This window comes from Taurulus bubalis, assembly GCF_910589615.1.
Source record: "Taurulus bubalis genome assembly, chromosome: 1".
NCBI lineage: Eukaryota > Metazoa > Chordata > Actinopteri > Perciformes > Cottidae > Taurulus > Taurulus bubalis.
The window spans coordinates 31803751-31816274 of record NC_136589.1 but is presented as its reverse complement, the minus strand read 5'-3'; the positions used below and the strand labels follow the sequence as shown (position 1 = coordinate 31816274).

General features: G+C 44.0%; 2 protein-coding genes across 2 annotated transcripts; one reads left to right on the top strand and one right to left on the bottom strand.

Moving 5' to 3' along the window:
• Positions 1–408: 408 nt before the first annotated feature.
• On the top strand, positions 409–5415 carry btbd2b (BTB (POZ) domain containing 2b). Its single transcript, XM_079229801.1, has 9 exons — positions 409–941; positions 1065–1184; positions 1444–1600; positions 1693–1798; positions 1893–2090; positions 2237–2429; positions 2680–2767; positions 2870–3016; positions 3465–5415. The coding sequence occupies exons 1-9, from the start codon at positions 430–432 to the stop codon at positions 3624–3626; spliced, it is 1683 nt and encodes a 560-aa protein (XP_079085927.1). The 5' UTR covers positions 409–429; the 3' UTR covers positions 3627–5415.
• A 459-nt stretch (positions 5416–5874) lies between these two features.
• On the bottom strand, positions 5875–11586 carry LOC306753253 (elongation factor 2b; the record flags this gene model as incomplete). The annotated part of the gene is made up of 13 exons (XM_079237120.1): positions 5875–6068; positions 6315–6447; positions 6808–6990; positions 7133–7486; positions 7664–7906; positions 8067–8190; positions 8339–8534; positions 8699–8951; positions 9204–9309; positions 9686–9861; positions 9980–10191; positions 10271–10452; positions 11333–11586. 13 exons carry the CDS (start codon positions 11584–11586, stop codon positions 5875–5877), a joined length of 2610 nt encoding a protein of 869 aa, XP_079093246.1.
• Between the last annotated feature and the right edge of the window lie 938 nt (positions 11587–12524).

Sequence of the window (12524 nt, the reverse complement as noted above, 5' to 3'; positions counted from 1 at the left end):
CTGGGTCAAAGATTTACATTGTTCCTATATTAAAAGCAAATCCTGAGTTGAAATGGGATCTGGCCAGTTGTGCCCAATGACTGTTAACATTTTGGGGACAGTTTTGGGCAGCGGTCTGGACACTAATGGACAGTTTTCAAACTCTCCTCAGTGGAGATATTTAAAACAGGGACTACCAAATCAAATGATTGTGCCTCGCGATAACCCGAAAAGTCAATATCCTATTTGAAATACAAGTAATCATAAACAGACGTATTTGCTATAGTATATAGAATAAAGTGTGCGAGGAAAATGGACCTCCTGCTCAGGGGAGCACGCAGTAGTCCCAATAACAGCCGCCAGGGGGCAGCTCAGGGCCGCTATGACCGTCGAGCACGATAAATACTTAAAGCGACGAAGAGTGTTGTTTACGCCTACACTCGGTTCAAGATGGCTGCTGGAGACAACAGCGGTAGGCCTCCGTGCCTTAATTTCTCCGGGCCGGGTCCTTTGGGAAACAGCCAGCCCAGCAACAGCGTTTTCTCCATGCCGGCGTCCAACGGCGGAGCGGGCGGTGCCGGCGGCGGAGCGCAGGGAGCGGCGCGGCGTCCCAACCCGCAGCTGGGGCCTGGCGGCGGAGACAGCAACGGTGTTTCTCAGCCGACTGCGCAGAACTCCCTGCAGCAGTCCGCTGCGGCAGGTGCTGCGGCAGCGGGAGTAATGGCCACCCCGGCGTCCAACATGGCAACCACCGCAGCGTCAAACGCGTCGGCGTCGGGGGCGCCGACCGCCACTCCGGCGGCTGCGTCTGTGCTGGTGTACCGAGAGCCGGTGTACAACTGGCAGGCGACGAAGAGCACCGTCAAGGAGAGATTTGCTTTCCTCTTCAACAACGAGGTGCTCAGTGACGTTCATTTTTTGGTGGGCAAAGGAATGGGGGTTCAGAGGATACCTGCGCACAGGTAACGTTAATAAGACTGCTCGGCAGCATTGTTTTTTTTGCAAAATATTAGCTCGCCAACTGTGAATCTGAAAAGCGAAAAGACTTCTGTTTCTCTGCTGTTGCTGATTGTTGACGTTGTCAGGTTTGTTCTGGCGGTGGGGAGCGCAGTGTTTGATGCCATGTTCAACGGCGGGATGGCGACGACCTCAACGGAGATCGAGCTTCCTGATGTGGAGCCGGCTGCCTTTCTGGCCCTGCTCAAGTAAGGAGCGCGCGAGGGCGTGCCGTTTAAACTGATGGTTTGGGTGTCCTGAAAGTGGGCGTTTTTTTTATTTAATAATTTTTTTATCATCACAGCATTTTGGAAATAGCAAGAATTTGCCGGTGTAATTGAGCTCATACAATTGTGTCTTGCATTGTTTATGTATTTATTATATTATTAGAATTCATCCAGCATTCAAGTCAATACATGGGAATTTGAAATGTGCAACGTCTGATATAAATTGTGGGCCTACTTGCAGGTTTCTCTACTCTGATGAAGTCCAGATTGGGCCTGAGACGGTGATGACCACACTATATACAGCTAAAAAGTATGCAGTGCCAGCACTGGAGGCTCACTGTGTGGAGTTCCTCAAGAAGAACCTTCGAGCAGACAACGCGTTCATGCTGCTCACACAGGTTTGCTTCCTCCGGCAATGAATGTAGACCAGTTCTTGCATGTGACTTGATGTAAAATGTTTCTTTAACTGGTGGTGTATTCATTGTTTTAGGCACGGTTGTTTGATGAGCCACAGCTTGCCAGCCTTTGTCTAGAGAACATTGATAAGAACACTGGAGATGCTCTCGCCGCTGAAGGCTTTACGGATGTAGATTTGGGTAATTTCACCTTGTGAATGTCATTATTGCCACATGTTATTTTTCTGAATAACGGCCTAACTGACCATTGAGTTTCCACTTCTCCCTCTCTTAGATACATTGGTGGCAGTGTTGGAGAGGGATACTCTCGGGGTGAGAGAGGTGCGTTTGTTTGGCGCTTCGGTGCGCTGGGCAGACGCAGAGACTCACAGGCAGCAGCTGCAGCCCACACCTGAGAACAAACGCAAAGTGCTGGGCAAAGCTCTCACACTCATCCGCTTCCCTCTCATGACCATTGAGGAGTTTGCTGCAGGTGAACAGAAACACAATCAAACCAACACTGTAGCTTCACACACACACACACACACACACACACACACACACACACACACACACACACACATTTGCTGTGCTTTTGAGCCTGATCCTTGTCCTCTGGTCGTGTCTTCGTCCCATCAGGTCCAGCCCAGTCCAGTATTCTGACTGACCGAGAGGTGGTGACTCTCTTCCTTCACTTCACTGTAAACCCGAAGCCTCGCGTTGAATTTATTGACCGCCCTCGCTGCTGCCTCCGCGGGAAGGAGTGCAACATCACACGTTTTGGACAGGTGGAGAGCCGCTGGGGTTACAGCGGGACAAGCGACCGCATACGGTGAGTGAGGAGCAGAGCAGTTTAAAAAGATAATTACAGCATACTTTTTTTTATTAAATTTTTTTATTATTACGTTGAAGTTAGTGAGGTTATATTAATGAAAGCATCAATGACTTTGTAAATATTTAGTTATTGTCTTTGAACTGAAAATGCCCATGATTTTAGTCAACCATTGTACATGCATCTCGACACATTTAACTATCATACAATCGCCCCTCTTGATGTGTTCCCGTTCTGTTCTCCCTCCCAGGTTCTCAGTAAACAGAAGGATATTTGTGGTTGGGTTCGGTCTCTACGGATCGATACACGGACCCACAGACTACCAAGTTAACATACAGGTGTGGACCCTGAACCTTTCATAAAATTTGTCTGTTTCACTGTACGTTGTATGCATGTACTATAACATATTTTGGATGTTTGACTGTTTTTTCTCGATGCAGATCATTCACACAGACAGCAACACGGTGCTGGGCCAGAATGATACAGGCTTTAGCTGTGATGGGTCATCCAACACCTTCAGAGTCATGTTCAAAGAACCGGTGGAGATATTACCCAACGTCAACTACACTGCCTGTGCTACACTGAAGGTCTGTAATGTGTTGATGATAATACCACGTACACATGCAGTACTATGCTTTTTAGGAGTGCATTCCAGTCTAGGAAAATAGGCTCTCTTTTTTTTCCCCAGGTCTGCAACTAATGATTATTTACCCTCATCGTTTGGTTTATAAAATGTCTAAAGATTGTGAGAATAGTAATCACAGTTTTGCAGTCTTTAACTGCCTTTTTTTGCTTGACCAACATTGCACAGATCTAAATATATTAAAATGTACTCTCATAAAAGATAAAGAAAACTGAGAAGCTTGATTTAAATAATGGCAATGAAATGATAATCTGTTGAATGAGAATTGGTTAATTGACATAGCATTTCAGCTACTGTTTCTTTCCCCCCCTTTGTGGAAATTTTAGTCTAATCTAATCTGTCACTATGCAGCGTTGGCTTTACTCTGTCTTTTCCGTCTGTCTGTCTTACAGGGCCCAGACTCTCATTATGGGACGAAGGGAATGCGGAAGGTAACGCACGAGTCATCATCTACTGGCACAAAGACGTGTTTCACTTTCTGCTACGCGGCGGGCAACAACAACGGCACTTCTGTAGAGGATGGACAGATTCCTGAGGTCATCTTCTACACATAGTCACCTCTGACATTGAAAAGATCTTCCATCAAATGTGACAACCTGACACCAGCGTGGGGCCACACCTCAGCAGCCGTTCTGGGGACTAATCTCTCGGACATCATACTGTTCCCTCCATATAGTGCACTACTGTTGGCCACATGGGAAGACAAATAGCCAAAAAGCAATGTAGGTCACTACATGGGGCGTAGCTTGTCATTTGAGATGCTGCCTCTCTTTATCAGCAGCTTCCTTTTATCCCTTTGTGTTGTAGTGATGCCAGCCTCTGAGACAGACATGACTGTTACCGACTCCACAAGGGAGGAAAAGAAGTGGGAGGAGCCTCTCAGATTTTTCACAGTATCGATGTCACTGCTGTGGATTGACGGCATAAAGCTTGACACTGAATTCTACTTAAGCTGTACAATTCCCCTTCCTGTACTCCACAGAATTAGTGCAAAGGAGTCGCAAACTGTCTGAATGTACAGATCTGCCAAGACAAGAACCCCATTAACGCTCGGTACAGACCAGTGTTTCACTCAATTTCACATCAGCTGTAACTTCCATAGACCAGTAGACTTCTTAGGCGTCAAACTCTTTGAACCAGACTTCATATTAATCTTAACAACATGAAATGGTAAGCAATTTCCAGGTTTCTACATAAAGTACAATCTGTGATTTATTGTGTCCTTGCTTGGTAGTTGCCTATTCCCAAGATACCTTGCACTTCTCGGCCTTGCATATGTTCATTTGTTTGTTCTATGGATGCACACTAACTCTTCAGATAAGTTTCTTTTTAGCTTTGTTTTAAAAAGTGTGGATGGAAGAGCTTTCCCTCTTGGTGTGGAATTTAAAGGGTTGTATATTAAAGTGTCATTTATTAACATTATATATGTAACTTGAAATTACTATTGATTAAAGCGTGAAAAATATATTGTGTTGCTTGTGTTTTTGGAAAAGAACCCATCTCACGAGTAACACTTAATCAGTAGCAAAACTAATCATCTTGGTGAAAGAAAATAAAAAGAATAAACAAATGTCTATTTGTCTGCTAAATATAAGCCCAGGCTATACCCATCAATCAATTAACTTATCTTACCATAGAGTCTAGAAAAAGGGAAACAGCCCGGCTCTGTTCATCGCCTTCCAGCACCTTTTAAAATAAAAAAGCGGACAGGGTTTTGTTTGGAACTTTTTATTAATTTTCCCTGTGAACTAAATGGTATGAGGAAGTAATAGAAAAATTAGCAAGAATATGAACTTAAAACAACAGAAGATCATCAAATAAAAGCATTATAGTTGATACACTTATTTGTAGTCATTCAGCTTTCTTATTACACAATGTTATAGTCATACAAGTACTGCGTATTTTCTGTTAAACAAAACAAAAAATTGTATCGGCAAGATAAGTACAAGACTAGCATTTTCCATGTTTTGTGTTTTAACCCAATATTTACATTTTTTACTGCACAGAAACGCTGGTTTCTGGTGGTTGCCTGAAAACGTCTTTTAGCCATGACTCCTGTAAAATGACTAATTGTTGTTTTAACACTTTTGTGCAGAGTTTACAAATATTTCTATATATATATATTGTGTTAACTGTTGAGCTCTAAATTGTGATAAAGTTGGACTGAGGCTGACTTTCTGTTTGTCTCATAAATGAATTAGGAAGCTAGAAGAATGTTTTCTCTCATTTCAGTTTTTGTGCAAAGCTAAGTTAACCGGCTGCGGGCTATAGCCTCAGGCTATATTCACCATATAAATGTGAGAATGGTATTGATCTTCTCATTGAATTCACTGCCAAAAGCAAATAAGATATTTCCCAAAATGGTGAACTATTCCCTGAAGTCACCTAGAGAACTAACAATATGTCGGGAGTCACAATTTCATCACGAGTTGAATGTTTTTATTAATGACCTCCACTGACCAATTATCCAATCCAGGGAGTTTAACTTCTGTAACACTTTATTGTGGTTTCCATGGTTTAATCTGGCCATGATCATTTAAATACGCATTATTGCAGCAGTATCACAGTGCACTGTACAGGGATGTGGAGAAATAGAAGAAACAAGGAATACAACTGCTATCCAATTGTTCCCCAAAACCCTCGACCTAGGCACTTGGTGTACTGTAGCTGTGAAATGAACTAGCCTACAATAAAAGCTTAAAGCTTCCTCTTTGCTGCGGACTCAAAGTTTAAGCCTGTGCAAAAATGTTGAAGTGCCCACGGGGTTTGGTGATTTGGTATTAAATAATCCAGACTCAATGTTTACAATTTGTCCAAGTAGTTGTCAAGGGCCGGAATGCCCTCTTTCAGACCTTTGCGTTTCCTAATTTCAGCGACAACCTGGAAGGGTCTGGAGGTGGAGTCGCTGGGGTCTCCCTGAAGAATCTGCCAGTGATCGAATACACACTGAGGAAAGGCCTGGCCTCCAGTGTTGCTGCGCAGGTCAGCTGTGAACCCTGGAGGCAATACATACACATGCATACTAATGTTTAAAAAATAGTGCCGTTAATAAGGACATAATGACCAAATCAATAAATTATATTAAAAATAAAAAAATGTTATTGCATTAAAAAAAAATCATTACATTTGTGTGTAACTATTGAGAATCTAGTCGGATTCATACAAATTCATCCTGAAACTACGTGAGCGAGCATTAGATCCCACAAAGAAACCCATCATACAGCACTAAAACACAAACTCACCAAAGGACTCATTGACCGGCAGGTAGGCTTTCACCACAAACATGGGAGTGCCAATCACTTGGGATTCCTCAAACACATGACCTCGCTTCCTGTTCAACACACCATAGATACCACCGACCACCTGCTCTGGGCACTGCACGGACAAGAAGCAGAGCAGTCAGGCATGAAGTGTTTTTGTCACATTCAACTATTTTTAGACAATCCCATAATGTCATAAAAAACAATATTTGGAACCTGAAGTCACTTACAAATCTCCCTTTTATAGATCTGGCATTTTCTGTTCCTGTTTTAAATGCCTTAAAAGTCATGTTCTCTATTTGATGATCTTAACATAATCAAGTGAAGTCTGTGCAGATATCAATTACAACAGAAACTTGAATGTCACAATAATATTTATCGATTTACAAAACTGATTTGGGATAATTTACAATTGCACAATTTCACAGTGTTGTGTTAAGGACTCATTTTAGAGGTAATCTGTCTCCATACACACCTGTATCTCCACCAGGTATATAGGCTCCATGAGTCGCGGCTGAGCCGTGAGCTGGCAGGCGTACAGGACCCTACGAGCTGTGGGAATAATCTGTCCTCCACCACGGTGGATGGCGTCTGCGTGCAGCGTCACGTCATAAATGTCAAAGCGAACTGCCCGCATATTCTCCTCACACAGAGCACCCTGCATGATGATGACAGAGACTGCAACCGTACTAACTAAAGCACACACTTTTAAAAGAACACTATCACAAATGCAACAGAACAACATTGTGTCTAATTAGAGAAGGCTAATGTACTTGCAGTCAAAGTGAACTGCTGCCCACCTCTTTTGTTGCCCACTGGAAACCAGCCACGACACTGTCCTTGATCTCGTTGAGGTACTGAACCCCCTTTGTCATGTCTATCAGCAGGTTGGCCCCGCTTCCGTCTGGACCGAAGCACCAGATCTTCCTGGCCTCTGTCACCTCCCACTCATACTTGTCGGCGAGGTAACGTGCACGGGCCTTGAGCTCCTGGCGATGGCTGACTTCTCCCTTCTCGATATCTTCAGCTAGGCCGTCGGGGAAAGGGCGGGACTTCATGAAGAGACGATTGTGCTTGTTGGGGGACTTGGACAGACACATCTGATCTGATTCTTCCATCACCGTCTCTCTGTAAGACACGACTGGGTCTGATTTCTGGAACGAGATGAAGAAACTGGGAGTCAAAATTGAGAGTATGTGTGAGCAACAAAGTGAGCACCAAATGTGCATTTATTGTGTATAATCTCCTAAAATACTTACGATATACATTCACACATCTATGTAAAGAGCCTTAAGTTTAATACAGAAACATCTTGGTTCTCCTCGTCACACCTTCAGTGGGATGCCGGCGTGGTCTTCCTCCAGGTCCTTCAGGCAGATCTCCAGATGCAGCTCTCCCGCTCCAGCAATGATGTGCTCCCCGGACTCCTCGATGATGCACTGCACCATGGGATCAGACTTGGCCAGTCGCTTCAGTCCCTCCACCAGTTTGGGCAGGTCAGCGGGGTTCTTGGCCTCCACAGCGACTCTGACCACAGGGCTCACACTGAACTTCATCACCCTCAAGTTGTGGGCCTGCAGACAGAGCCAGAGTCACTAAGCTAAAAGGGTTGTTGCAACAGGAAGAATTATGCCGACGGCAAGCAATAACTCAGTATAAATAACTAATGATCCACTGTGTGGTGTACCAGTATTTGATCTACAATAAATAAGGGGAGAAAAGGCAACACGCTACGTGTTCAAAGGTGGTAATAGTCCCGGTCTTAATCAGGAACTGGTCTACTCCGACAAGACCCACGATGTTGCCACATGGGACATCTTCTATGGGCTCTACATACCGGCCCATCATCAGAATAGTCCTGGATGAAGGGAAAGAAGGAAATGGATATAAAAACGTTGCCAACAAAAACATGAAAACCAACGTATGAGAAGACAAACTAACTCATTTTCTTTGCTTTTCTACCATCTCAGGCCTTAGTGGAGGGTTTTTTCCCTCAACATGCTCACCTCTGGATGGGTTTGATGTAAAGGTCCTCCTTCTTGCCAGGGGTGTAATTTGGCCCCATGATACGCACTTTCAAGCCAGTGGACACGCAGCCAGAGAATACACGGCCAAATGCGTAGAAACGACCCTTGTCCGTGGTTGGGACCATCTTGGAAATGTACATGATCAAAGGAGCCTTAGGATCGCAGTTCTTAATGCCTGAGAAGACAACAGAGATAGTAAGCCCTGAATATCGTAAAGCTAAAATACAGCTTACAAATTAGGTCAGTATTTTACGAAACCAAATCATTAAACACTCCATCTCAAATGATGTCTTCTCCAGAGTGTAAAGGAGTGTGGTGCTGTGAAAAGGTTCCACTGACCCATGGCAGCCTCGTCGTCTCCCGGCCCTTCATAGAGCAGCTCACAGCGGTATTTCTGTGCAGTGACGGGGGAGGGCAGGTGGATGGTGATCATCTGGAGTAGGGCCTCCCCAGCAGGCAGCCAACGACGCATCACAGCCTTCAGCAGGGGCTTCCCCTCTTTCTCCTTGTCCTCCGAGTCTAGTTTGACGTCCAGCTTCTCTATTAGTTTGGCTATCTCGTCCTTCTTGAAATTCATGATAGCATCAAATACCTAGACAGTGAGAACGGGCAAAACGACGGCATCAAACTCAATCCCAAAGTCTAACTTCTTTTTAAAAACCACTTTTGGGTATTACCACTAAAAGGTGCTAAGGACAAAAATGTTAAAATCGTATATGTAGGCGCTTTAAATATATTTTTAACAATAGAGACGAGTGAAGATCATCAGACAATTCAGGCCGGAATTACTTACGTAAACATATTAACTGTAGGTTTATGTCACTTTTTTTCCCTCTCCATTCACCTTAAAGATGGGGTCCAAAATGAGCTGGCTGAAGGTGCGGGGAAGTTTCTGTCCATCAGGACCGGTGGCAGTCTTACTGAACTTGCCGGCATTTGGATCAAAATATCTGTATATACATTATTGCACAACATCATGACACTCAGATGATTGACATCTAGCTCATAATCCTGTCTAATTGTGCAATATATGCCAGTTATTATGAAAATGTCTTTGTGTGTGCAAGAAAAATTTAAAGAGCAACTTAACACTAGCTGAAAATCTAGGTTTTGCTGACCTCTGGTGGGTTGTAGAAGTGTACTTCAGTGTGTGGTTTGTGCACCGTGTATCACGTGGATGTGGTACAGGTGCAACAGAGCACACTTCTGAGATGGAACAAACTTGAAACTTTCAACCACTGAGGGTAGTCAAATGCTGCTTTTCAGCCATGTTAAGTTACTATGTGAAGCATGCTTCTGTCTGGACATGTGGATCATCAAGTTTACCTATCTCCCCACAGTTTCTTCATCATGTCCTCCACTTTCTTACACCTCGCTGCTGGTCCAAGTTGAGTATATTTCGAAGTGAACTTCGCCACATACATCTCAGCAAACTGCTTTAAGGTGAAAGCCCAGCCATGGAGGCCTGAGCCGAACCCAACTGTACCAATAACAGGGTCAATCTGAAGGGGGGAAAGTTCAGCATTCTCAGAAATCGCAGCTATAGTAAATGTATAGCAGCAAATTGCAGCTATTTTAGCATATATTTGTGTCTGAGTTGTGTTTGATCATCTGCCTCACCATGATGTTCCCCATGGGCCCCCCCTCATCCTCTCCATAGGTGGAGATAATGACGTTGATGTTCTCTACGATGCGCTGAAAAGTCTGGAAAAGTTCATCTGGCTCCAGCTGCAGCTCAAGCAGGGCCCGGTCCATCTTGTTCATCATCAGGACCGGCTTGATGCGCTCAGCGATTGCCTGCCTCAGCACGGTCTCTGTCTGCACACACACACCTGTCAGAGGACACAAACCGGTGAGCCTTTGTGAAAAGCGAGGGTGCGAGTGTGGGATGTGAAAGGGTGTCATTATTACCCGAGACACAGTCCACCACCACCAGGGCTCCGTCAGTTACCCTGAGGGCAGCAGTGACCTCCGACGAGAAGTCAACGTGACCAGGAGAATCAATCAGGTTGATGAGGAAGCCGTTTCCGTCTTTACTGTGCTTGATAAATGCCATGTCGTTTTCTCCAAGCTCATAGTACAAAGAGATGGCCCTGCATGACAGAGGGGACAGGAAAAGGCTTTCTCACTGTTCACCTATCACTACCTAATTAAAATACATGTAAAGACCAGGCTGGATGAAATGAAGTTCGATTAAATTCAGCTGAATTAATTTCTAAACTGAGTCATCACAATACTGGAATGAGCCAGATGGTCCCCGAACTTAAACGAGGCAGACATGCTGAGGGGAGACTTTCCAGTTCAAATGCTTCAAACTGGCTTGACTGGAATGATTTCAGTGAATATTTAGTTTTTCAGGCTTTTGAGAACTAAACTTCTTTAGTAAAAAAATCCTTCGGATACTAAAAATGGGACTTTTACATGGCTCGAATAAGGATTTACTGGTACAAACATGTGTTCGGCCTTTACAAAGTTATTGCTTCGATAGTTTTAATAATTCTATTAACAACCTGCAAAGAAACACAACTATAAGTCAACCGTGTATGTACTTTGGCATAGCCCAAAGGAGCAAGGCAGTAGAAATGGTGGCCATGTAAAGGCTCAAATATAATAGGAGACCTGACACTGTGTGAGCATTGAAGTATTTATTGTGAATAACTAAGTTGAGCACAGACCTGTACAACTATATCTGTGTTTCTCCTCTGGAACATAACAATAACAAAACCTTGTTTTCTCCTAAACAAGTTAATTCAACTGAGAGATTTCCATCCGCACTCTTTTCTTTGTGCTCGTCGCACTTGTTTTAAATGGTCGGGGCTCAGTTTGAAAAATATGATGTCATTTCTGTGCACTAATCAGTATTTGGAAACATTTGAATTAAGATCTGATGACAATATTGGGTTGTTGTCTTCTGTTGTCAGTCGATCTCATCAACCTGCACCCAAACCCATTCTAAACCCATGAACCACATACGTTGATTTGATGGTGATGCAGCGCTCCTGCTCGTCTTTGCGCGTGTCTGTAAAACGTGTCTCTCCGGCACGGGATGAAGCAATGATCCCCGCCATCGACACCAGCGAGTCCGTCAGAGTGGACTTCCCATGATCCACGTGGGCAATCACAGAGATGTTCCTGATGTTGGACTTCTTGTCCATGATGGCACGGATCTGATCCACAGTGAAGTTCACCTGGTGGGGGTTAAGTTTGGGGGGGTCACAGTCATCCATTTACAACCAGGGGCTCATCTTCTTCATCATATAATATTTCCACTCAGACCCCTGCAGTCGTTCCAAGTAGAGTTATACAAAGAAATAAACTTGAAACTGAATCCATCAACCTGACTACGAGGAAGGAGTGTGGGCACTGCATACAGACTTTACCTTTTAGTTCCTAATCAGGCAACACAGCAGGAATGACTGAGTCATTGAACCAGACTGGTTTTATAAAAGATCGTCACTCATTTTCCAACATCCGCAGGTTACTTAATATAATTTACACTTCCCACTCCGCACTTGTTCCGGAAGCAGTTATCTCATTAGATGCTGAAAAGTCTTTTGACCGGATTGAGTGGGAGTATCTATTAAAGGTCCTTCAGAAATTCGGTTTCGGTGATGTTTTCACCTCCTGGGTTAGACTTTTATATTCATCTCCGCAAGCATGCGTTAGCACCAACTCACTGCGTTCCCCATATTTCTCTTTAACGAGAGGCACATGCCAAGGATGCCCACTTTCCCCCTTGCTTTTTGCAATTGCGATTGAACCACTATCCATTACATTGAAATCATCTCCACTTTTGCAGGGAGTACAGCGGGGAGGAATAGAACATCGTGTCTCACTGTACGCCGACGAACTGTTGTTGTATGTGAACGACCCAGTGTTGTCTTCTCCTTCAATCGAATCGATTCTGATGGAATTTGGTTCTTTTTCAGGATATAAATTAAATTTAAAAAAGTGTGAATTGTACCCAATAAACAATTTGGCTTGTCAGATTCAGCAATCTTTAGTACCTTTTCGTTTAGCCAGTTCAGGTTTCAGGTACCTTGGTGTGAACATAACCCGCAGTCTTGCCTCTCTTCAAACAGCTAACTTTAACCCCTTGGTTGAAAATATGAAAAATGACCTTGCAAGATGGCGCAACCTGCCCCTGTCACTACCTGGCAAGGTG

Coding starts and splice junctions, on each gene's coding strand:
- btbd2b (XM_079229801.1), top strand. CDS start 430: ATGGCTGCTGGAGACAACAGCGGTAGGCCTCCGTGCCTTAATTTCTCC. Junction 1,601..1,692: donor CGTTCATGCTGCTCACACAG/GTTTGCTTCCTC, acceptor TCATTGTTTTAG/GCACGGTTGTTTGATGAGCC. Junction 3,017..3,464: donor CTGCCTGTGCTACACTGAAG/GTCTGTAATGTG, acceptor TCTGTCTTACAG/GGCCCAGACTCTCATTATGG.